Genomic DNA, 27,682 nt, shown 5'->3' with positions numbered 1-27,682 from the left:
GGGCAGCTTTTTTATTTTGATAGGGCTATTAGATTAGGTGTAATTAGTTTAAATATTTGATCATTTCTTTTTTATTTTGTGTAAGTGAGTGTTTTTTTTTTTGTAATTTAGTTAATTGTATTTAATGTAATTTATTTAATTGCAGTGTAAGGTTAGGTGTTAGTGTAACTCAGGTTAGGTTTTATTTTACAGGTAAATTTGTGTTTATTTTAGCTTGGTAGCTAGTAAATAGTTAATAACTATTTACTAACTAGTCTACCTAGTTAAAATAAATACAAACTGACCAGTAAAATAAAAATAAAACCTAAGATACAATGTAACTATTAGTTATATTGTAGCTAGCTTATGGTTTATTTTATAGATAAGTATTTAGTTTTAAATAGGAATTATTTAGGTGTTAATTGTAATTTTTATTTAGATTTATTTTAATTATATTAAAGTTGGGTTAAAGTGGGTGTAAGGGTTAGACTTAGGGATAGGGGTTAATAACTTTAGTATAGTCTTGGCGATTTTGGGGGCAACAGATTAGGGGTTAATAACAGTAATGTAGGTTGCAGCGATGTTAGGGACAGCAGATTAGGGGTTAATAATATTTAACTAGTGTTTGCGATACGGGAATACGGCGGTTTAGGGGTTAATATGTTTATTCCAGTGGTGGCGATGTCGGGAGCGGCAGATTAGGGGTTAATAATTTTATTTTAGTGTTTGTGATGCGGGAGGGCCTCGGTTTAGGGGTTAATAGGTAGTGTATGGATGTTAGTGTACTTTTTAGCACTTTAGTTATGAGTTTTATGCTACAGCTGAGCTTTGTAACATAAAAGCCATAACTACTGACTTTCAGTTTACGGTACGGATCTTGTAGTTATGGGCTGTACCGCTCACTTTTTAGCTGGACAGGCAAACTTGTAATACCGGCACTATGGAAGTCCCATTGAAAAAGGACGTTTGGAAAGCTGCGGTAGTTACGTTGCGTGACGGCCAAAAAAGTGTGCGGTACAAGACTCGTAATAGCAGCGGTAGTGAAAAAGCAGCGTTATGAGACTTTTTCACCTATAACGCAAAACTTGCAATCTAGCCGATATGTAGTATTGGAAAATTGAAGCTCCATTCATACCTATTGGAGAGGTAAAATATAGTCAACAGGCTATACGTTTACATATGTATAGGGACATATAGATATGTAAATGTTAAGACTATGTGATACGTCATGTACAACTAGAGGCATCTGCAGGAAAACTCACTTTAGGACACCAACATCTACAAATGTTGTGATTTTGTATTACATGTTTTTCATTGAATGTATTCCTCACTTTCTTTCTTGACCTCAGATCATCTGACCTTTCTTTAGCCTGCGTGATTGCTCGAGAAACTCAGCTACCAATTCATCTGCTACGAATAAACATTTTTGTTAGCGATAGCTGATAGATTTTGATCAGCTCCAAAAATTGTTATAGACCCCCGAGGAAAGCAATTATGTAGTTTACTAAAGGATAGAGCTATAGCATCAGCAGCTAAACAAAAAATAATTTAACATTTTTTTCTACCGAAGTGGAACAAATTATACCACATTTTTACAAATGTGAGGTGAGGGGGTATAAGACAGTAGATGACAAACTATAATAACTCTTCCATTTTTTTAGATCTTTCATCACTTGAGCTACCACTCTTATCTTGGTGATTTTTAAAAAAACTTACCCCAAGAAATTATCATAGTATCGTTCAGGCTGCTGTGATCCACATGACAGGAATAACTCTCCCCATACATGGGTGTTACCTCCACAGTGACTCTAATTTGAAATGTCCCATCAGGGTTTGGGAAGACCTGCTTAGCTTCTTCTGAGTAGACATCATCAATGTCATTCCTCATCCATTTTGCATCCACAGCTTGGGGGTAAAACCCATACACAAAGCAATGTAGCTTGGTGATCTTGTCTGACTGGAGATCAGAGACCTTAACCTTTGGGGGAACTAATGAAAAAAAAAAAAAGAAAAATGTGTTAGTGTTTGCAAACTGTCAAATATCATTAACATACAACTTATCCATGATTTAGTATCATCTAGTGATGGTACAAGGCAGCTGTATTTCTGGACAATAAAATGGTGAGTGCTGAGTGTCATCCTAGTTTTGTTACTATTTTTTTGGTTGCCGCTATGGCCCCTATTTAAGAAAGTCTGGCGGACCTGATCCGACCTGATGCGCTCGCCGTATTCAGCATTACACCAGCAGTTTACAAGAGCTGCTGATGCAAGGCCGCCCCCTGCAGACTCGCGGCCAATGGGCCGCCAGCAGGGGGCTGTCAATCAACTCGATCGTACTCGATCCGGTTGATTTCCGGCAATGTCTGTCCGCCTGCTCAGAGCAGGCGGACAGTTTATGGAGCAATGGTCTTTGTGAGCGCTGCTTCATAACTGCTGTACTTTGTTTACCTTTTCTCATGTCTACATCGTTACACAGCATTCATTTCATAGTTTTATGTTTCAAATGCCTTCTTGATGCAAGCATCTTTTGGCATATCGTTATTAATATTTAAAGTGACACAAAACTATATCCCTTTAATTCATTCATTAAGGCAGAAGAAGCTGCATTGGATGCATTGAACTCAGATTGACAGTTTACCTGTCCGGCGACATTGTACGTCTGTACTTTCATAAATGGGGGCCAATGTGCATTATAACTACGCCCCCCTGAACTATATTTTAGAATATGTTGGATTTAAAATTAAATATTGTCAAAATATGTCTCCATTTACTAAAGATTTTGTTTCAGTAGATGATGTGATATAAAAATGTAATTATAGACGGTTTGGGATAACTGTACCTATAAATCATTTGAACCTTATTAAACGTTAACATAAAACGAATGGTTAATCTAGACAGAAAACAAGATGATCTTAAAATTAAATTTATGTATAAACCTCAGAAATATCTTAAATGTACACTCACCTGAGAACTGCACTCAGATATGTCATATGTAAATTGAGGGGTCACATGCCTTAATAAGTTGCAGGTAATTGGTGTAAAAATGGCAATAATGGAGCCCCAATCCCCCCCCCCCCCCGTTTTGACTTGAGAGTCATATGACCCTTCATGTAAAAATCTTTATACATCCCCCTTTCTTTTAGCCCCCTTGGATGCAGATGGTCACCATTAAAGGGACATTAGTGATTTAGACAGAACATACAATTTTAAAAAAAAACTTTCCAATTTACTTATTTAATTTGCTTTAATTTATCCTTTGCTGTAAGGTTTATCTAGGAAAGCTCAGGAGCAGCAAAGAACCAAGGATCTAGCTGCTGATTCTGGAGTTTTACTCCTTTTCTCAAGTGTGAAGCAATACTAATCAATAAGACAGAATTTAGCATGTAAAGGGACATTGTACACTAGATTTTTCAATGCATAAATGTTTTGAAGATGATCCATTTAAAAAGCCTAGAGTGCTATTGTAACAATGTACAGGGAGTGCAGAATTATTAGGCAAGTTGTATTTTTGAGGATTAATTTTATTATTGAACAACAACCATGTTCTCAATGAACCCAAAAAAATCATTAATATCAAAGCTGAATAGTTTTGGAAGTAGTTTTTAGTTTGTTTTTAGTTATAGCTATTTTAGGGGGATATCTGTGTGTGCAGGTGACTATTACTGTGCATAATTATTAGGCAACTTAACAAAAAACAAATATATACCCATTTCAATTATTTATTTTTACCAGTGAAACCAATATAACATCTCAACATTCACAAATATACATTTCTGACATTCAAAAACAAAACAAAAACAAATCAGTGACCAATATAGCCACCTTTCTTTGCAAGGACACTCAAAAGCCTGCCATCCATGGATTCTGTCAGTGTTTTGATCTGTTCACCATCAACATTGCGTGCAGCAGCAACCACAGCCTCCCAGACACTGTTCAGAGAGGTGTACTGTTTTCCCTCCTTGTAAATCTCACATTTGATGATGGACCACAGGTTCTCAATGGGGTTCAGATCAGGTGAACAAGGAGGCCATGTCATTAGATTTTCTTCTTTTATACCCTTTCTTGCCAGCCACGCTGTGGAGTACTTGGACGCGTGTGATGGAGCATTGTCCTGCATGAAAATCATGTTTTTCTTGAAGGATGCAGACTTCTTCCTGTACCACTGCTTGAAGAAGGTGTCTTCCAGAAACTGGCAGTAGGACTGGGAGTTGAGCTTGACTCCATCCTCAACCCGAAAAGGCCCCACAAGCTCATCTTTGATGATACCAGCCCAAACCAGTAATCCACCTCCACCTTGCTGGCGTCTGAGTCGGACTGGAGCTCTCTGCCCTTTACCAATCCAGCCACGGGCCCATCCATCTGGCCCATCAAGACTCACTCTCATTTCATCAGTCCATAAAACCTTAGAAAAATCAGTCTTGAGATATTTCTTGGCCCAGTCTTGACATTTCAGCTTGTGTGTCTTGTTCAGTGGTGGTCATCTTTCAGTCTTTCTTACCTTGGCCATGTCTCTGAGTATTGCACACCTTGTGCTTTTGGGCACTCCAGTGATGTTGCAGCTCTGAAATATGGCCAAACTGGTGGCAAGTGGCATCTTGGCAGCTGCACGCTTGACTTTTCTCAGTTCATGGGCAGTTATTTTGTGCCTTGGTTTTTCCACACGCTTCTTGCGACCCTGTTGACTATTTTGAATGAAACGCTTGATTGTTCGATGATCACGCTTCAGAAGCTTTGAAATTTTAAGAGTGCTGCATCCCTCTGCAAGATATCTCACTATTTTTGACTTTTCTGAGCCTGTCAAGTCCTTCTTTTGACCCATTTTGCCAAAGGAAAGGAAGTTGCCTAATAATTATGCACACCTGATATAGGGTGTTGATGTCATTAGACCACACCCCTTCTCATTACAGAGATGCACATCACCTAATATGCTTAATTGGTAGTAGGCTTTCGAGCCTATACAGCTTGGAGTAAGACAACATGCATAAAGAGGATGATGTGGTCAAAATACCCATTTGCCTAATAATTCTGCACTCCCTGTATAGTTTTGCTTATTTTTAAATAACAATGTGCTGATTTCCAGACTTCTAACCAAGCCCCAAGGTTTTAGATGTAGACCCAAGTCTACAGATTCCTGCTTGCTCCTGCTTGTGTAATGGGTCCTTTCATATGAGGGGGGGGGGTCTGCTCTCCCTGATTTCTCAGCCCTAACCTCATCAACAGTGCTAAACTGAGAGTCTATAAGTAAGTTTTAGAAATATTTTATACTGGATTTTTAGATCAGCATTTGTGCATATTCTTCTTTATAGCAGTGTCTATTACATGTAGCTATATGGTGTATAATGTCCCTTTAGAGCAGGACATAGTTGAAGAAGAGTAGGGCGTGAGAGGGGTGTCATAAACAGCAGACTCACTGGTCATTCTATTATTTAGGACTCCCCTCTCACCCCCTCCCCTAACTACATCTTATTTTAAGTGTTTTAGGTGTTAAATTCTGTCTTATTGATAAGTATTGCTTCAGACTTGAGAAAGGGAGTAAATCTGTTTAGGGTAAAGTGACCAGTTTTTAGACTGATTTATAGCATGTCCCTGCCTTTCCTACAGAGCACTTTCATTTAAGTTTAAAAACAAAATAATAAAACAAACAAAAAAACTCATCTAAAATAAAAAAAAATATGTGAAGCAGAGCAACTAATTGGAACACATATATCTGAACTTTCCGCTGCTAAACAATTTGTGCTGTACCAGAAACTGCTACAGTGACAGTCTCAAGACTTTTCTTCAGTCTCCAGTAGGAAGGTTAAAGGGACAGATACAACCACCATATTTAAAGGGACATGAATCCCAAATTTTTTCTTTCATGATTTAGGTAGAACATACAATTTTACACAACTTTCCAGTTTACTTCTGTTATTAAATGTTCTTCATTCTCTTGGTATCATTTGTTGAAGGAGCAGCAATGCACTACTGGTTTCTAACGGAACACATGGGTGAGTCAATGATAATCGGTAAATATTTGCAGCCACCAATCAGCAGCTAGATCCTTGGTTCTTTGCTGCTCCTGAGCTTTCCTGTTGCGTGCGGTGGTGACATCATCGCTGCGCGCTCCTCTCACTCTGAAGCCAGTCAGAATCTCTTGTGGCACGAATCCTGCGCCTATGTAAGTTGCTCACTTTCTGCCTATCACTGCCCAAGTATAGGTGTTACTTTGTGTGCTACTGGGTGTGATTGCTATTACTATATACTGGATTGCCTCATTGTTAACAATCTTTCCCTGTCTGACTACTCTGTTTGCTTAAACCCTAAACTACTGGATTGCCTCACTGTTAATGAACTCTGCCTGTCTGACTATTCTGCTTGCTTAACCCCTAAATACTGGATTGCCATACAGTTGCTGAACATTGCCTGTCTGACCACTCTGCCTGTTTATCCCTTAAACCTTTTGGACTACCTTACTGTTGCCTGCCTGACCATTCTAGTGGTTTTCCCTTGAACTGCCTTACCGCTGGTTTCTTTACCTGTTGCCTTCAACGGCTATCCTGTTTTTCTCCAGTCCCTCAAGTGGTTTACCCTTGAACTGCCTTACCGTTGGTTTCTTTACCTAAATACTGGATTGCCATACAGTTGCTGAACATTGCCTGTCTGACCACTCTGCCTGTTTATCCCTTAAACCTTTTGGATTACCTTACTATTGCCTGCCTGACCATTCTAGTGGTTTTCCCTTGAACTGCCTTACTGCTGGTTTCTTTACCTGTTGCCTTCAAAGGCTATCCTGTTTGTCTCCAGTCCCTCAAGTGGTTTACTTTTGAGCTGCCTACCTGCTGATTCCCTATCTGTTGCCGTCAAAAACTACCCTGCCTATTGTGAGTACCGCTTACCTCATTTTGCGAACTTTCTCTTCTCTGGGATATTCCCTATCATTCCAGCTTGACGCCAGGATAACAAGAATACTTGGTCTGATAGTGGAATATCCCACAAGCATAACAGTAGGGCTGTGTATTAGTTTATCGAGTTGGTCTTTTTGCATTAAAAGAATAATAATAAACAAATGTATTCAAACTTTTTATTAATACATTCTTTCTTTATTATTATTTTTTGAATAGGCTGTTATTTATTTATTTGGTTGTGAATTAAATGCACAAATTAGACAATGTACATGTGTAACGTGCAAAAGGAATAATTTTTATTGCCAAGGCCGGACCGGCCTGCCAGGATATTTCCCATTGGGCCAACCGGCTGGTGTCTGGGGACATAGCAAACAGCACAGTGCAGCAGCAAGGGGGAGAAGGATAGAGTACTGGCCCTAGAAGCTAGTGATAAAGGAGAAGAATAATATCAAAGTGTCTATGACAGTTTATATGACAGTGGCACGAAAGGGTGAATGCACTTTATATAGAGTGTATCAAAATGCAACTAAGGATGAGCTCGAACAAGCAGATTACAATAGTAACAAGTTTAATACATACAAGCTAATACTGCAAACACTACACATATAATAAGTACAGAGATGCTAAAAAGGAATAGATATAATGGACGGATAGCCACAATAAAATAATGGTCACGATAGAATAAATATCATAGACTGATAGTTACAATAAGATAATGGTCTGATGTGTATTGCTTATAGTCACAATACTGCACATGTAATAGGATCCAAATAAAGTGTCTTACTTATAGTCGCAATACTGCACATGAAATATGATCTTAATAATGTGTAACTTATAGTTACAATACTGAACATATAAATAGGATCAGTAATGCTTAATATTAATAAAGAATCAAAGACTAATATTTACAATCAATATAAATAAGGACAGCTAAAAAAAGACAGCTATGTAAAAAGACTCAGCGCTGAGACAAATAAAATAAATACAATTCTGCACGTCCAGATTATGCTATGAAGAAGATTGTATAAAAACGGCAAATGACCCAGGGTCTAAAAAAAATAATAAGACGGCAAACTAATGGGGATAACGTCTCCAGATAATATCCTGGGAAACATAAAGTATCCTAGAGTTGTAACGCTGTAGCGGTGCAGTAAAAGTTTCTTGCTCCGGATGGAGTGGATCAACTCCCAATGCTTAATTCACTAGATCTTTTTTCGTCCACTCCAGCGGCTAAGGACTTCCTTCTTGGATCGCTCTTGGGGCTAATGCTTCAATGTTGCAGATGCGCCACATAACGTTCCTCACTTCCGCATTTTGGCTACTTCTGTTAGTCACGTGGTCTTAATTGTCATCTGACAAACAGCAGAATTTACGGCCCCAGTATTTTCGTCCGCTGGTACTTGGGCCAGATAGAAGATGGTCTATCGAACTGCTGATCAGGAATTATATCCTAAATATATGCTCCAGCAATGAGCTAGTAGTGGGCTAATTCTTCTTAGTATGAGCCAAAGTAGGCAAAAGTTGGTGAAAGTTCTGCAAAATGTCAGAAATGTCCGGTGAATACATAGCATATAACACAGCTACACCAGTTGGTTGAAAACACAGTAGAATCGTCAACGAGTTTCACCTCTCCTTGGGGATTTTTCAAGATGTGTCTAGGTGGCAAAAATAATCCTTATAAAGGCCTCATAGGTATCTAATTGTCTCACCACACTGTGGACGTACTTGGTATAATCTTGTATTTGTTAAGGTGGTATATACCTTTTTTATGGCACATACAGTCAATTATGTTGAAGCAAATTTAAAGTGAATTCAGAATTCACCAAGAAAGAATACACATATAGCACTCTTGGGCTTGTAGCAAATAATTGCAGCGAAAAAACTGTCTGTTGTTCACAACAAATAATTAGTGATCATTGAGGTGAGAGAAAGGAAGATCATTAAATTTAACTTTTATTTGTTTATTAATTAAAAAAGGGGGGGGAAAGAACACACAATTAAAAACACACACAATATGGACTCATGCGTGAAATAATCTAGTATATCTATACAATGTATTGCCCTTAATAATTGGAGAATGAATTTAAGACCTCTATAAGAGTCTGCATTGAAGGTGTTATGACTTTCAAGTGTGCTGGTTATAAGGATACACAATTGTGAGCAGAATAACACAGTTTTGTGATACTTGTGTTCACTTTGTTCTTATTATGTGTTATTAACTCATATCATTTGAATTAGCTATCATGGATAAAACAAGTATACTTCCAGAAATGATCTAGTGTTCTGGGTAATTTGACAACCTAGTTGGAATCTGAGTTGTACAAAGTCAGTTTCTATATTAATTTCCACACTTTGGCCTAGATTTAGAGTTTTGTCGGTAACGACCCGCGTAGCTAACGCCGGCTTTTTTCTGGCCGCACCATAAAAATAACTCTGGTATTGAGAGTCCACAAAAAGGCTGTGTTAGGCTCCAAAAAAGGAGCGTAGAGCATTTTTAACGCAGCTTCAACTCTCGATACCAGAGTTGCTTACGCAAGCGGCCAGCCTCAAAAACGTGATTGTGCACGATTCCCCCATAGGAAACAATGGGGCTGTTTGAGCTGAAAAAAAAACTAACACCTGCAAAAAAGCCGCGTTCAGCTCCTAACGCAGCCCCATTGTTTGCTATGGGGAAACACTTCCTACGTCTGCACCTAACACCCTAACATGAACCCCGAGTCTAAACACCCCTAGCCTTACACTTATTAACCCCTAATCTGCCGCCCCCGCTATCGCTTACCCCTGAATATTATTTTTAGCCCCTAATCTGCCGCTCTGTAAACCGCCGCTACTTACATTATCCTTATGTACCCCTAATCTGCTGCCCCTAACACCGCCGACCCCTATATTATATTTATTAACCCCTAATCTGCCCCCCTCAACGTCGCCTCCACCTGCCTACACTTATTAACCCCTAATCTGCCGAGCGGACCTGAGCGCTACTATAATAAAGTTATTAACCCCTAATCCGCATCACTAACCCTATAATAAATAGTATTAACCCCTAATCTGCCCTCCCTAACATCGCCCACACCTAACTTCAACATTAACCCCTAATCTGCCGACCGGAGCTCACCGCTACTATAATAAATGTATTAACCCCTAAAGCTAAGTCTAACCCTAACACTAACACCCCCTATATTAAATATAATTTTAATCTAACAAAATTAATTAACTCTTATTAAATAAATTATTCCTATTTAAAGCTAAATACTTACCTGTAAAATAAATCCTAATATAGCTACAATATAAATTATAATTACATTGTAGCTATTTTAGGATTAATATTTATTTTACAGGCAACTTTGTAATTATTTTAACCAGGTACAATAGCTATTAAATAGTTAAGAACTATTTAATAGTTACCTAGTTAAAATAATAACAAAATTACCTGTAAAATAAATCCTAACCTAAGTTACAATTAAACCTAACACTACACTATCAATAAATTAATTAAATAAAATACCTATAATTATCTACAATTAAACCTACCACTACACTATCAATAAATAAATTAAATACAATACCTACAAATAACTACAATGAAATAAACTATCTAAAGTACAAAAAATAAAAAAGAACTAAGTTACAAAAAATAAAAAAATATTTACAAACATAAGAAAAATATTACAACAATTTTAAACTTATTACACCTACTCTAAGCCCCCTAATAAAATAACAAAGACCCCCAAAATAAAAAAAAGCCCTACCCTATTCTAAATTACTACATTTCAAAGCTCTTTTACCTTACCAGCCCTGAACAGGGCCCTTTGCGGGGCATGCCCCAAGAAATTCAGCTCTTTTGCCTGTAAAAAAACCTTACAATACCCCTTCCCCCAACATTACAACCCACCACCCACATACCCCTAATCTAACCCAAACCCCCCTTAAATAAACCTAACACTAAGCCCCTGAAGATCTTCCTACCTTGTCTTCACCCTACCAGGTTCACTGATCCGTCCTGAAGAGCTCCTCCGATGTCCTGATCCAAGCCCAAGCGGGGGGCTGAAGAGGTCCATGATCCGGCTGAAGTCTTCATCCAAGCGAGAGCTGAAGAGGTCCATGATCCGGATGAAGTCTTCATCCAAGCGGGAGCTGAAGAGGTCCATGATCCGGATGAAGTCTTCATCCAAGTGGGAGCTGAAGAGGTCCATGATCCGTATGAAGTCTTCTATCAACGGCATCTTCAATCTTCTTTCTTCCGGATCCATCTTGCAGACCTCCGACGCAGAACATCCTCTTCTCCCGACGCCTACTAGCCGAATGACGGTTCCTTTAAGGGACGTCATCCAAGATGGTGTCCCTCGAATTTCGATTGGCTGATAGGATTCTATCAGCCAATCGGAATTAAGGTAGGAATATTCTGATTGGCTGATGGAATCAGCCAATCAGAATCAAGTTCAATCCGATTGGCTGATTCGATCAGCCAATCAGATTGAGCTTGCATTCTATTGGCTGTTCCGATCAGCCAATAGAATGCGAGCTCAATCTGATTGGCTGATTGGATCAGCCAATCGGATTGATCTTGATTCTGATTGGCTGATTCCATCAGCCAATCAGAATATTCCTACCTTAATTCCGATTGGCTGATAGAATCCTATCAGCCAATCGGAATTCGAGGGATGCCATCTTGGATGACGTCCCTTAAAGGAACCGTCATTTGGCTAGTAGGCGTCGGTAGAAGAGGATGTTCCGCGTCGGAGGTCTGCAAGATGGATCCGGAAGAAAGAAGATTGAAGATGCCGTTGATAGAAGACTTCATCCGGATCATGGACCTCTTCAGCTCCCGCTTGGATGAAGATTTCATCCGGATCATGGACCTCTTCAGCTCCCGCTTGGATGAAGACTTCAGCCGGACTTGGGCTTGGATCAGGACATCGGAGGAGCTCTTCAGGACAGATCGGTGAACCTGGTAGGGTGAAGACAAGGTAGGAAGATCTTCAGGGGCTTAGTGTTAGGTTTATTTAAGGGGGGTTTGGGTTAGATTAGGGGTATGTGGGGGGTGGGTTGTAATGTTGGGGGGGGGTAATGTATGTTTTTTTTTACAGGCAAAAGAGCTGAATTTCTTGGGGCATGCCCCGCAAAGGGCCCTGTTCAGGGCTGGTAAGGTAAAAGAGCTTTGAAATGTAGTAATTTAGAAAAGGATAGGGAATTTTGTTATTTTGGGGGTCTTTGTTATTTTATTAGGGGGCTTAGAGTAGGTGTAATTAGTTTAAAATTGTTGTAATATTTTTCTTATGTTTGTAAATATTTTTTTATTTTTTGTAACTTAGTTCTTTTTTATTTTTTGTACTTTAGATAGTTTATTTCATTGTAGTTATTTGTAGGTATTGTATTTAATTTATTTATTGATAGTGTAGTGGTAGGTTTAATTGTAGATAATTATAGGTATTTTATTTAATTAATTTATTGATAGTGTAGTGTTAGGTTTAATTGTAACTTAGGTTAGGATTTATTTTACAGGTAAATTTGTAATTATTTTAACTATTTTAGCTATTAAATAGTTCTTAACTATTAAATAGCTATTGTACCTGGTTAAAATAATTACAAAGTTGCCTGTAAAATAAATATTAATCCTAAAATAGCTACAATGTAATTATTCGTTATATTGTAGCTATATTAGGGTTTATTTTACAGGTAAGTATTTAGCTTTAAATAGGAATAATTTATTTAATAAGAGTTAATTAATTTCGTTAGATTAAAATTATATTTAACTTAGGGGGGTGTTAGTGTTAGGGTTAGACTTAGCTTTAGGGGTTAATACATTTATTAGAATAGCGGCGAGCTCCGGTCGGCAGATTAGGGGTTAATTATTGAAGTTAGGTGTTGGCGATGTTAGGGAGGGCAGATTAGGGGTTAATACTATTTATTATAGGGTTAGTGAGGCGGATTAGGGGTTAATAACTTTATTATAGTAGCGGTGCGGTCCGCTCGGCAGATTAGGGGTTAATAAGTGTAGGCAGGTGGAGGCGACGTTGTGGGGGGCAGATTTGGGGTTAATAAATATAATATAAGGGTCGGCGGTGTTAGGGGCAGCAGATTAGGGGTACATAGCTATAATGTAGGTGGCGGCACTTTGCGGTCGGCAGATTAGGGGTTAATTATTGTAGGTAGCTGGCGGCGACGTTGTGGGGGGCAGATTAGGGGTTAATAAATATAATACAGGGGTCGGCGGTGTTAGGGGCAGCAGATTAGGGGTACATAAGTATAACGTAGGTGGCGGTCGGCAGATTAGGGGTTAAAAAAATTTAATCGAGTGGCGGCGATGTGGGGGGGGCCTCAGTTTAGGGGTACATAGGTAGTTTATGGGTGTTAGTGTACTTTAGAGTACAGTAGTTAAGCGCTTTATGAACCGGCGTTAGCCCAGAAAGCTCTTAACTACTGACTTTTTTCCTGTGGCTGGAGTTTTGTCCAGACTCTAAATACCGGAGTTAGAAAGATCCCATTGAAAAGATAGGATACGCAATTGACGTAATGGGATCTGCGGTATGGAAAAGTCGCGGCTGAAAAGTGAGCGTTAGACCCTATTTTGATTGACTCCAAATACCGGAGTTAGCCTAAAACCAGCGTTAGGAGCCTCTAACGCTGGTTTTCATGGTTAACGCCAAACTCCAAATCTAGGCCTTTGTTTGCTGGTTGTCAATGTTACTGTTGAAGTAATAAGGATTATATATATATATGATACATAATATTTTGCATATAGTTGTTTTTTCCAAATAACAAATATTTTTAGGTATATATAAAAAAAATTATAAATCCTTAAATATAGAGTCAACACTTGTTTTGTTTGTTGATGCACTAAATTTATAATGATATATTATTAAACTTGCTTTGCTAGTTTCAAAAGTATCTATATATATTGGGCGTTGATATATGTATATAATAATTTGGTTACATACCCTTTTAGATAGTATGACTATGATTGTTGCAGTTTCTGCTCTTTGTGAGTTTAATGCAACTATGTTTGTTAACCAATACAATTATGTGTATTTTTGTGTGTTTTGCACCATATTGGGAATATTTGTATATGTATTTTAATATATATACATTGCAAAAACACTGTTGAATACTTGTTTTTTGGTTAACGTTGTTGTTCTAGCTACAGTTAACACACTGTTACCTTAAGTTTACATAGTCATACTGTTTGTGATGGTCAGTTTGTATTGTAATCAGATTATATTGCAATATATATGTTTTTAGCTATGTTGGTGTGCACTAGTTGGTAAATGTCTAATGGAGCTACAGTTGTGTCACTGCTAATAAGTTTCAAGCTATTAGAAGCATATATTTTTTAATTTTAATTTATTATAGGTTTGCAACAAAGCTCAAATGTTTTGCACACCTTTAAATTTAATTGTGCAAATACATAACATTCTGTAGGTGTATTGACCATATGAGCTGGTTAATGCAGTTACGGCTAGATTTAGAGTTTTGTCGGTAAGGACCCGCATATCTAACGCTGGCTTTTTTCTGGCCGCACCTTTAAAATAACTCTGGTATTGAGAGTCCACAGAATGGCTGCGTTAGGCTCCAAAAAAGGAGCGTATAGCATATTTAACGCAACTTCAACTCTCGATACCAGAGTTGCTTACGGACGCGGCCAGCCTCAAAAATGTGCTCGTGCACGATTCCCCCATAGGAAACAATGGGGCTGATTGAGCTGAAAAAAACCTAACACCTGTAAAAAAGCCGCGTTCAGCTCCTAACGCAGCCCAATTGTTTCCTATGGGGAAACACTTCCTACGTCTGCACCTAACACTCTAACATGTACCCCGAGTCTAAACACCCCTAACCTTACACTTATTAACCCCTAATCTGCCGCCCCCGCTATTGCTGACCCCTGTATATTATTTTTAACCCCTAATCTGCCGCTCCGTAAACCGCCGCTACTTACATTATCCCTATGTACCCCTAATCTGCTGTCCCTAACACCGCCGACCCCTATATTATATTTATTAACCCCTAATCTGCCCCCCACAACGTCGCCTCCACCTGCCTACACTTATTAACCCCTAATCTGCCGAGCGGACCGCACCGCTATTATTATAAAGTTATTAACCCCTAATCCGCCTCACTAACCCTATAATAAATAGTATTAACCCCTAATCTGCCCTCCCTAACATCGCCGACACCTAACTACAATTATTAACCCCTAATCTGCCGACTGGAGCTCACCGCTATTCTAATAAATGTATTAACCCCTAAAGCTAAGTGTAACCCTAACACTAACACCCCCCTAAGTTAAATATAATTTACATCTAACGAAATTAATTAACTCTTCTTAAATAAATTATTCCTATTTAAAGCTAAATACTTACATGTAAAATAAATCCTAATATAGCTACAATATAAATTATAATGATATTATAGCTATTTTAGGATTACTATTTATTTTACAGGTAACTTTGTATTTATTTTAACCAGGTACAATAGCTATTAAATAGTTAAGAACTATTTAATAGCTAAAATAGTTAAAATAATTACAAATTTACCTGTAAAATAAATCCTAACCTAAGTTACAATTAAACCTAACACTACACTATCAATAAATAAATTAAATAAAATACCTATAATTATCTACAATTAAACCTAACACTACACTATCAATAAATAAATTAAATACAATTCCTACAAATAAATACAATGAAATAAACTAACTAAAGTACAAAAAATAAAAAAGAACTAAGTTACAAAAAATAATAAAATATTTACAAACATTAGAAATATATTACACCAATTTTAAACTAATTACACCTACTCTAAGCCCCTAATAAAATAACAAAGCCCCCCAAAATAAAAAAATGCCCTACCCTATTCTAAATTACTAAAGTTCAAAGCTCTTTTACCTTACCAGCCCTGAACAGGGCCCTTTGCGGGGCATGCCCCAAGAAGTTCAGCTCTTTTGCCTGTAAAAAAAAACATACAATACCCCCCCCCCCCACATTACAACCCACCACCCACATACCCCTAATATAACCCAAACCCCCCTTAAATAAACCTAACACTAAGCCCCTGAAGATCTCCCTATCTTGAGTCGTCTTCACCCAGCCGAGCCAAATTCTTCATCCAAGCGGAGCAAGAAGAGGTCCTCCATCCGGTAGAAGTCTTCATCCAAGCGGGGCAGAAGAGGTCTTCCATCCGATTGAAGTCTTCATCCAAGCGGAATCTTCTATCGTCATCCATCCGGAGCGGAGCAGCAGCATCCTGAAGACCTCCGACGCGGAACATCCATCCTGGCCGACGACTGAACGACGAATGACGGTTCCTTTAAATGACGTCATCCAAGATGGCGTCCCTCGAATTCCGATTGGCTGATAGGATTCTATCAGCCAATCGGAATTAAGGTAGGAATATTCTGATTGGCTGATTGAGTCAGCCAATCAGAATCAAGATCAATCCGATTGGCTGATCCAATCAGCCAATCAGATTGAGCTCGCAATCTATTGGCTGATCGGAACAGCCAATAGAATGCAAGCTCAATCTGATTGGCTGATCGAATCAGCCAATTGGATTGAACTTGATTCTGATTGGCTGATTCCATCAGCCAATCACAATATTCCTACCTTAATTCCGATTGGCTGATAGAATCCTATCAGCCAATTGGAATTCGAGGGACGCCATCTTGGATGACGTCCCTTAAAGGAACCGTCATTCGGCTAGTAGGCGTCGGGAGAAGAGGATGTTCCGCGTCGGAGGTCTGCAAGATGGATCCGGAAGAAAGAAGATTGAAGATGCCGTTGATAGAAGACTTCATCCGGATCATGGACCTCTTCAGCTCCCGCTTGGATGAAGACTTCAGCTGGATCATGGACCTCTTCAGCCCCCCGCTTGGGCTTGGATCAGGACATCGGAGGAGCTCTTCAGGACGGATCGGTGAACCTGGTAGGGTGAAGACAAGGTAGGAAGATCTTCAGGGGCTTAGTGTTAGGTTTATTTAAGGGGGGTTTGGGTTAGATTAGGGGTATGTGGGTGGTGGGTTGTAATGTTGGGGGGGATATTTTTTTTTTTTTGTACAGGCAAAAGAGCTGAATTTCTAGGGGCATGCCCCGCAAAGGGCCCTGTTCAGGGCTGGTAAGGTAAAAGAGCTTTGAAATGTAGTAATTTAGAATAGGGTAGGGCATTTTGTTATTTTGGGGGTCTTTGTTATTTTATTAGGGGGCTTAGAGTAGGTGTAATTAGTTTAAAATTGTTGTAATATTTTTCTTATGTTTGTAAATATTTTTTTATTTTTTGTAACTTAGTTCTTTTTTATTTTTTGTACTTTAGATAGTTTATTTCATTGTAGTTATTTGTAGGTATTGTATTTAATTTATTTATTGATAGTGTAGTGGTAGGTTTAATTGTAGATAATTATAGGTATTTTATTTAATTAATTTATTGATAGTGTAGTGTTAGGTTTAATTGTAACTTAGGTTAGGATTTATTTTACAGGTAATTTTGTTATTATTTTAACTAGGTAACTATTAAATAGTTCTTAACTATTTAATAGCTATTGTACCTGGTTAAAATAATTACAAAGTTGCCTGTAAAATAAATATTAATCCTAAAATAGCTACAATGTAATTATAATTTATATTGTAGCTATATTAGGATTTATTTTACAGGTAAGTATTTAGCTTTAAATAGGAATAATTTATTTAATAAGAGTTAATTAATTTCGTTAGATTAAAATTATATTTAATTTAGGGGGGTGTTAGTGTTAGGGTTAGACTTAGCTTTAGGGGTTAATTCATTTATTATAGTAACGGTGAGCTCCGGTCGGCAGATTAGGGGTTAATGTTTGAAGTTAGGTGTCGGCGATGTTAGGGAGGGCAGATTAGGGGTTAATACTATTTATTATAGGGTTAGTGATGCGGATTAGGGGTTAATAACTTTATTATAGTAGCGCTCAGGTCCGCTCGGCAGATTAGGGGTTAATAAGTGTAGGCAGGTGGAGGCGACGTTGAGGGGGGCAGATTAGGGGTTAATAAATATAATATAGGGGTCGGCGGTGTTAGGGGCAGCAGATTAGGGGTACATAAGGATAATGTAAGTAGCGGCGGTTTACGGAGCGGCAGATTAGGGGTTAAAAATAATATGCAGGGGTCAGCGATAGCGGGGGCGGCAGATTAGGGGTTAATAAGTGTAAGGCTAGGGGTGTTTAGACTCGGGGTACATGTTAGGGTGTTAGGTGCAGACGTAGGAAGTGTTTCCCCATAGCAAACAATGGGGCTGCGTTAGGAGCTGAACGCGGCTTTTTTGCAGGTGTTAGGTTTTTTTTCAGCTCAAACAGCCCCATTGTTTCCTATGGGGGAATCGTGCACGAGCACGTTTTTGAGGCTGGCCGCTTGCGTAAGCAACTCTGGTATCGAGAGTTGAAGCTGCGTTAAAAATGCTCTACGCTCCTTTTTTGGAGCCTAACGCAGCCTTTTTGTGGACTCTCAATACCAGAGTTATTTTTATGGTGCGGCCAGAAAAAAGCCGGCGTTAGCTACGCGGGTCGTTACCGACAAAACTCTAAATCTAGGCCAAAGTGTGGAAATTAATATAGAAACTGACTTTGTACAACTCAGATTCCAACTAGGTTGTCAAATTACCCAGAACACTAGATCATTTCTGGAAGTATACTTGTTTTATCCATGATAGCTAATTCAAATGATATGAGTTAATAACACATAATAAGAACAAAGTGAACACAAGTATCACAAAACTGTGTTATTCTGCTCACAATTGTGTATCCTTATAACCAGCACACTTGAAAGTCATAACACCTTCAATGCAGACTCTTATAGAGGTCTTAAATTCATTCTCCAATTATTAAGGGCAATACATTGTATAGATATACTAGATTATTTCACGCATGAGTCCATATTGTGTGTGTTTTTAATTGTGTGTTCTTCCCCCCCCCTTTTTTAATTAATAAACAAATAAAAGTTATATTTTATGATCTTCCTTTCTCTCACCTCAATGATCACTAACTAATTATTTGTTGTGAACAACAGACAGTTTTTGCACTGCAATTATTTGCTACAAGCCCAAGAGTGCTATATGTGTATTCTTTCTTGGTGAATTCTGAATTCACCTCAAATTTGCTTCGTTTTCTCAATACACAGCACCACAAACTCATTTTCTCTGTATCACAGAGTTTATAATTAACTCAATGAAGACAGAAGTTATGAAGAGCTTTTTACAAACATCTATATAATAAGTAGTGCCATTGGTTTTCTGCTAATTTGAAACAGTCAATTATGTTATCTTTGCCATATTTGTGGTCCAACATTGGGACATATATATATATATACATATATATAAAAATAGGAAATTATACAAAAAATGGCTGTCAATAAAGAGATCCAATAACTTAATTGCATGTTACATAATATATATATATATATATATATATATATATATATATATATATATATATATATATATATATATATATAGTAAAACCCAAAGAAATTAAAGGAATAAACTACTTGAGGGGGGGTGTTAAATGTGGTATTTTGTTTCTGATGCTCTGATATTTATTCATACTTGAAGGGAGTAACATCCAACTCTGAATTTAATCCTAGTGGGTGTAGAGTTTTCATTTTGTATATCAATTCAGCCTCCAGATACCACATTAAACATCCCCCCCTCTAGTAGTCTATTCCTTTCATTTCTTTGGGTTTTACATCTAACCCAGCTTTTTATATATATTTTATATGTAACATGCAATTAAGTTATTAGATCTATTTATTGACAGCCATTTTTTGTGTCATTTCTTATTTTTATATATATGTCCCAAGGTTGGACCACAAATATGGCAAAGATAACAGAATTGACTATATATGCCATAAAAAAGGTATATACCACCTTAACAAATACAAGATTACACCAATTACGCCAACAGTTTGGTGAGCCAATTAGATACCTATGAGGCCTTTATAAGGATTATGTTTGCCACCTAGACACATCTTGAAAAAGCTCCAGGAGAGGGGTGAAACGCGTTGACTGTTCTACTGTGTTTTCAACCAACTAGTGTAGCTGTGTTATATGCTATGTATTCACCAGACATTTCTGACATTTTGCAGACTTTTCTCCAACTTTTGCCTACATTTGGCACGTACTAAGTAGAATTAGCCCACTACTAGCTCATTACTGGAGCATATCTTTGGGATATAATTCCTAATCAGCAGTTCAAAAGTCCATCTTCTATCTGCCCCAAGTACCAGCAGATGAAAATACTGGGGCTGCGAACACAGCAGTTTGTCAGCCGACAACTAAGACCATGTGACTAACAGACGTAGCCAGAACACGAACATGAGGAACATTCTGTGGCGCGTCTGCAACATTGGAGTATTAGCCCTAAGAGTGATCCAAGAAGGAAGTACTGAGCCGCTGGAGCGGACGAAAAAAGAAGATCTAGTGCATTAAGCATTGGGAAATGATCCACTCCATCGGGAGTAAGAAACTTTTACAGCACCGCTACAGCGTTACTACTTAGTAACTTTCTGTTTCCCAGGATACTTTCTGTTTCCCAGGATTTTATCTGGAGGCGTTATCCCCATTAGTTTGCCGTCTTATTATTTTTAGACCATGGGTCATTTGCCATTTTTATACAATTGTCTTCATAGCATAATCTGGATGTCCAAAATTTATTTATTTTATTTGTCTCAGCGCTTTTTACATAGCTGTCTTTTTTTAGATGTCCTTATTTATTTTGATTGCAAATATTAGTTTTGTACTTTGCTTTAGGGTAGTACTAAAGTGCCAGCTCTTGCCGTGCAGCAGCAAGGGAGGCCATGCATGGAGTTACTGGCTGCTTTCAGCACACAGAGCTCGCATTTTGCTTGCATTTTAAAAGGTAGCCGGTACGCTCCAAAGCTGTACTACAGGTATAGGGGGATGACATTAGTGCTAACAACAGGGAGGGAGCCGAGCTGGAGGTCACACACATAGATCTGTAAATACTCTACCAAGTTAGTCGTAGTAGAGGGAGCTTAAAGGGACATTAAACCCAACATTTTTCTTTCATGATTCAGATAGAGAATACAATTTTAAACAGCATTCCAATTTACTTCTATTATCTAATTTGCTTTATTCTTTAGATATCCATTGTTGAAGAAATAGCACTGCACATGGGTGAGCCAATCACACAAGGCATCTATGTGCAGTCACCAATTAGCATATCTAGATATGCTTTTCTGCATAGGATAGGAAGAGAATGAAGCAAATTAGATAATAGAAGTCAATTAGAAAGTTATTTAAAATTGAATTTTATTTCTAAATAATAAAATAAAAAAATTGGGTTTCATGTCGCTTTAACTATTTAGTGACAAAGCTAAAAGTCCAAGATGTTGATCTATTAGAAGACTAATTTTATCTGCTAGCGATATATAAATAATGTTAATTTGAATAGGGCAATCTACTTGGGGGAGAGAAACTAAATATACGATTTCTTTGGCAGCTCTGCAAAATATTATAATCTATGATTTTATTTGGTTCAGTCATCAATGAGAATTTAGTTATATTATACAAAATGGTGTCTTGTGTTGTGGTGTTTGTGTACATAGAAATATATATATATATATATATATATATATATATATATATATATATATATATACACATACACACCCATATATATATATAGAAAAGGAAGAGTCGAAAATAGCGCTATTCAAGGATCTAGTCCCAGGTCCCACTTGTAGTTAAATAATATTATTATGTGTATATATATTTTATACTCTATTTGCCCATATATGTTAGACTGGGGATTGTATGTGATATAAGTATCACAAGTAGTTGACTTACGATTATAAATGTCACTAAAGAGTATAAGTTATAGAGATGTATTATTAGTCAGAAACTTATTGTGTATATATATATATATATATATATATATATATATATATAGTCACAATGACACATCACATAAAATGATGATAAATTCTAGGTAAAACTTTAAATAGTAAGTCCATCAAAGGCTTATGTTGATAAGACGAAAGAAAAGTTTTTTTCACACTCAAAATATCCGGTAGGTATTGCACTTACTAGAACAAACCTCAATCATATGAGGTAAGTTGCCGCCTCTATAAGTGGGAAACTTCAGAAGACCGGTGTGATGGTAGCTGTGGGGCCGTGTATGTGTGTCCTTCTCCTCTTAGAGTATGGGGTCTTTATCCTGGTAGAGACTGTCTCCCCGAGCTCCAGCAGATTTCTGGTCAGCTTTGCTGTGATCCAGAATCTGAGGCGAGAGGTAAGCAAGCTCCTGCACTGCAATCACCGCGTAGCATGTACCCGCATCAGACAAACTTCAGCATACTTAACTGTATGCACAATATACTTCCCTGCAACCTGTAAATAATCCTTCACCACCTCTGTCTAATTGATTGTAGACATGTGCAATCTCTCCAAATTTCTTACTTGGTTTGCAAATCAAAGTTGGTGCTGAGTGTGCAGCGTGGAACTCAGATGCGAATCACCTCTGTATTGATCACCTAGATCACAATCAATAAGTCAGCTAATCCCAATCAATGGCTCTGTGCCTGCTCCCTCTGGCGATCCTTGTGCCCATATCTGGCTGTCTCAGAACCGGGAGAGAAGCAGAGCTGGGGCAAAGGCAGACACACCTGGGGGCGATGCACACATCCGCTCCCCGGCACAATACCAGACAGGAAACTGAAAAAAGGCTCACAGAGACAAGTCCAACCCTTTCAGCTGGATTGTGTTACAGCCTGGGAGCTGCGGATGTGTGCATCGCCCACAGGTGTGTCTGCCTTTGCCCCAGCTCTGCTTTTTTTTTTTTTTTTTTTTTATAGATTTAATATTGGGCTAGTTTTATATCTTGATTAATTCTTGTGGCTTTATACATTGTTTGCATTTATGTTGGTGTTTTTATATGGATCAAATGATTTTATGAATTATAATATAGCTATATATATCTATTTTATACAGCTAAATGCATTTAATACTTGTTTAGATATGTTGCTATTTTAGTGTAGTTATATATGTGTGAGCCTTTTTTAACCACTAGTGCCCATATAATCCAAGTAATCTGTCAGATACGAGTGTATTAGGATATATGTGGTAAAAAGGTAAATCCCTTCCTGAGAGGAAGTATGTCAGAGGTGTGTGTATAAATTGCAGTACTACAGGTAGTTTGTTAGCTTGTATTTTCATATACCCCTGAAGAAGTCTGCCCGTGTGCAGAGGAAACGCGTAGGGTAACTAACTCCTACCATCAAAGTGTTTAGGACTGCTGCTCTTTTGAGTTTCTCTTTGGCACCTGCCGTATGTGACAGGAAGTGGGTCTCTTGGTGCTGCTGGTCGGCGTCTGAGGTGTTCCCGCTGAGATTTGCTACAGGCGAAAGACAACTAGCCAGAGGGCATTACCGCTCATACATTACTGTCATCTTGTAAGTGTGCAATTTTCTGTGTGTGTCATTTACCTGAATAAACGCTGCTGTGATTCGTGGATGCGCTGTTTTCTTCTTGTCATTTCTTATAAGTGCAATACCTACCGGATATTTTGAGTGTGAAAAAAACTTTTCTTTCGTCTTATCAACATAAGCCTTTGATGGACTTACTATTTAAAGTTTTACCTAGAATTTATCATTATTTTATGTGATGTGTCATTGTGACTATATATATATACACAATAAGTTTCTGACTAATAATACATCTCTATAACTTATACTCTTTAGTGACATTTATAATCGTAAGTCAACTACTTGTGATACTTATATCACATACAATCCCCAGTCTAACATATATGGGCAAATAGAGTATAAAATATATATACACATAATAATATTATTTAACTATAAGTGGGACCTGGGACTAGATCCTTGAATAGCGCTATTTTCGACTCTTTCTTTTCTATTTTCCTTTTGTGGGGGCTCACCCACCATTCTATGGTGGTACATCCCTTCATCTTACACAGCTGCCTGTACAGGATCCCCAACCCACATATCAGCTAAATTAAACTCACAGCGCTAACTTCTTTTGTGCAGGACACCCCATACCCCATAGAGGTCCCCCACACAATTCAACCCCCACATATATATAGCCGGTGGCCCAGCACTCCTTCCACATGTGTGCAACCACGTCCCGGGTGCTATCCTCAAAAACTGTATAGAAATGTCCAAAGGTAGGAGGGCACTCACAGGATTTATATAGCAATAAACTGCTCAAATGGAAGTTCTTTGTAAATAATGCCGGCTGCATTATGAAAATTGTCTATTGTCTTGAAGAAGGCCCATAAATGGGTCGAAACGTTGACTTCTGCAAATAATGTACAAGTAACTTGGAAATAAAGATATACTGTTTATTGCTATATAAATCCTGTGAGTGCCCTCCTACCTTTGGACAGTTCTATATATATATATATGTATATGTATATGTATATATGTGTGTGTATATATATATTAGATGTTTTCTAAAGTGTAATCAGAATAAACACTCTACACTAGGGATGGGCGAATGTTTCGCAACATTCGAAAAACGGCACGAATTTTAACACATTCGTTCGTTCGAATCGAATTTCGAATGTTTACATAACATTCTAACATTCGATTTTCAAATGTTCGGTTTTGAATTTTACGATTACATTCGAAAATATTATTTTCAAAAAATTCGAATTTAGATTGTAATAGTATTTCTAATGCTTTTTCTTTAAATGTAATATTCGAATTATGCAATATTCGAATTTGAAAAATTCAAATTTAGATTGTAATAGTATTTCTAATGCTTTTTCTTTAAATGTAATATTCGAATTATGCAATACGTGTATTCAAATTCGAAAAATTTGAATTTAGATTGTAATAGTATTTCTAATGCTTTTTCTTTAAATGTAATATTCGAATTATGAAATATTCTAATTCGAAAAATTCGAATTTAGATTGTAATAGTATTTGTAATGCTTTTTCTTTAAATGTAATATTCAAATTATGCAATACGTGTATTCGAATTCGAAAAATTCGAATTTAGATTGTAATAGTATTTCTAATGCTTTTTCTTTAAATGTAATATTCAAATTATGCAATACGTGTATTCGAATTCGAAAAATTTGAATTTAGATTGTAATATTATTTCTAATGCTTTTTCTTTAAATGTAATATTCGAATTATGCAATATTCGAATTCGAAAAATTCGAGTTTATATTCGAATTCGAAAAATTTGAATTTATATGTTTGTAATAGTATTTCTAATGCTTTCTTTAAATGTAATATTCGAATTATGCAATATTCTATATGGAAACATTCAAAATTATATATTTGTATCTATTATGTATCAATTTACTAGATTCCCGCCCTACCACATGAACTATTGAACTTCTGAATAGTATTTGTTAAATAGAATGTTAAATTCGAAATTTCAAATGTGGACATTCGATATAATTATAAACATTCGAATTCGAAAGTGACATTCGAAAACTGTAATTTACATTTGATTTTCGAATTTTTAAGAATATTCGTTCTTATCGACATTCGGATTTAGAATTTGAATTTCGGTAATAACATTCGTTCTACATTCGAAATTCGAAAATTTACACATTCGCCCATCCCTACTCTACATATATTTAAAGGGATATGAAACCCACATTTTTTCTTTCATTATTTAGAAAGAGCATGCAATTGTAAACAACTTTCCAATTTACTTCTATCATCTAATTTTCTTAATTTTCTTGATATTCTTTGCTGAAAAGCATATCTAGATATGCTCAGTAGCTGCTGATTGGTGGCTGCACATAGATGCCTCGTGTGATTGCTCACCCATGTGCATTGCTATTGCTTCAAAAAAGGATATCTAAATAATGAAGCAAATTAGATAATAGAAGTAAACTGGAATGTTATTTAAAATTGTATTCTCTTCTTAAATCATGAAAGAAAATATTTGGGTTTAGTGTCCCTTTAAGAACAATGCCACTTTAATAACGTGCACAAGTTGTTAATTACATAATAGGAATCTTACCTTTTTTCTCCAACTCCTTCTTTACAAAAAGTAGGGCTATCTTCAACCACTGTATGCAGTCATGTTCTATAAAAGATTTTGTTCTTATAGAATATTGTATATCACTGTTCCAGCTATCTGTCATGATCTGAGCTATAGGTGTTGTTGGTATATACATCAATTTCTCTTTATCAAAAACAACATACTCCTTTCCATTAAAAGCATGTTCTTCAAATCCACCAATAGAGCCATCATCATATATTCCACAGGCAAACTTTATTTGGTAAATGTGAATTGCCCGATAGTCTGCAAACAAAATATCAGAGGTCATTAGGTTGTAAGCAATTGATAAAGCGATTGCCTAATATGATTAAATATTTAAAGGGTCATAAAACTCAAATTGACATTCCTCATAAAAGGCTTTTTAATACACTTTTACAGTCAAATTTGTTTGTTCTCTTGGTATTCATTGTTGAAAACTAAACCTAGGTAGGCTCATATGCTAATTCCTCTTATCTCAGTGCATTTGACAGTTGTTCACAGCTAGAGGTTGTTAGTTCATGTGTGCTATATAGATAACATTGTGCTCACGCCCATGGAGTTACTTATGAGAGGGCACTGATTGGCTAAAATGCATGCCTGTCAAAAGAACTGAGATAAGGGGGGCAGTCTGCAGAGGCTTAGATACAAGGTAATGACAGAGGTAAAAACTATATTAATATAACAGCGTTGGTTATGCAAAACTGGTACTAAAGGAATTATTTATCTTTTTAAACAATTAAAATTCTGGAGTAGATTGTTCCTTTAAAAAGTTTGGCTTTCAGAATAAGTTTGGATTTTGGAATTCCGGATTTGAGGATTTATACTCGTGCGTGTGTATATATATATATATATATATATATATATATATATATATATATATATGTGTGTGTGTTTCCATGTAAAGTTAGCACTCTAGCATGAATTCTTAGAGCCTGAGTCATAAATGTGTCTAGGCCTACAAAAAAGACTCTTCAGAATGTATATCATGCATTGCATGCTGGTTTGCTAGTTGATTAGTGAGTCTGAGTTTTATACTCACCAAGTGTATGGTTGAACATTTTCAGAACAAACTCTGTAAGAAATTTATGGTAATTCTCATAGTGCTGAGCAAGCTTAGTCTGATCATTCAAAATTTTTCCTTTAGTTCGTATATACAAAGACTCAACTTGGCGAATATCACTGTTGTATCTTCCAATCATTAGATCATCAAGATATGAAACAATGGAATATGTAGGCAGCCAAGAAATTGGTGCAGATGTTGTGGTAATGTAAATCCTTAGGTGGTGACTTTCTGAAACACACAAGGAAAAAAAGCAATTAACCCCTTAATGACCACAGCACTTTTCCATTTTCTGTCCGTTTGGGACCAAGGCTATTTTTACATTTTTGCGGTGTTTGTGTTTAGCTGTAATTTTCCTCTTACTCATTTACTGTACCCACACATATTATTTACTGTTTTTCTCGCCATTAAATGGACTTTCTAAAGATACCATTATTTTCATCATATCTTATAATTTACTATTAAAAAATATATAAAATATGAGTAAAAAAAAACAAAAAAAAAAACACTTTTTCTTACTTTGACCCCCAAAATATGTTACACATCTACAACCACCAAAAAACACCCTTGCTAAATAGTTTCTAAATTTTGTCCTGAATTTAGAAATACCCAATGTTTACATGTTCTTTGCTTTTTTTGCAAGTTATAGGGCCATAAGTACAAGTAGCACTTTGCTATTATCAAACCACTTTTTTTCAAAATTAGTGCTAGTTACATTGGAACACTGATATATGTCAAGAATCCCTGAATATTCCTCGAC

General features: G+C 37.0%; 1 protein-coding gene across 1 annotated transcript in view; it reads right to left on the bottom strand.

Moving 5' to 3' along the window:
• LOC128667060 (major histocompatibility complex class I-related gene protein) overlaps positions 1 to 27,682 on the bottom strand; it is a 119,291-nt gene that overhangs the window by 21,373 nt on the left and 70,236 nt on the right. Inside the window, exons 2-4 of the mRNA XM_053721944.1 lie at positions 26,902 to 27,153; positions 25,842 to 26,126; positions 1,696 to 1,968 (exon numbers count right to left, since the gene is read on the bottom strand). Of these exons, the coding sequence (XP_053577919.1) occupies positions 1,696 to 1,968; positions 25,842 to 26,126; positions 26,902 to 27,153 (810 nt within the window). The remainder of the gene's footprint in view (positions 1 to 1,695; positions 1,969 to 25,841; positions 26,127 to 26,901; positions 27,154 to 27,682) is intronic.

Source organism: Bombina bombina, chromosome 7 (assembly GCF_027579735.1).
Source record: "Bombina bombina isolate aBomBom1 chromosome 7, aBomBom1.pri, whole genome shotgun sequence".
Lineage (NCBI taxonomy): Eukaryota > Metazoa > Chordata > Amphibia > Anura > Bombinatoridae > Bombina > Bombina bombina.
This window is presented reverse-complemented; position numbering and strand designations above follow the sequence as displayed.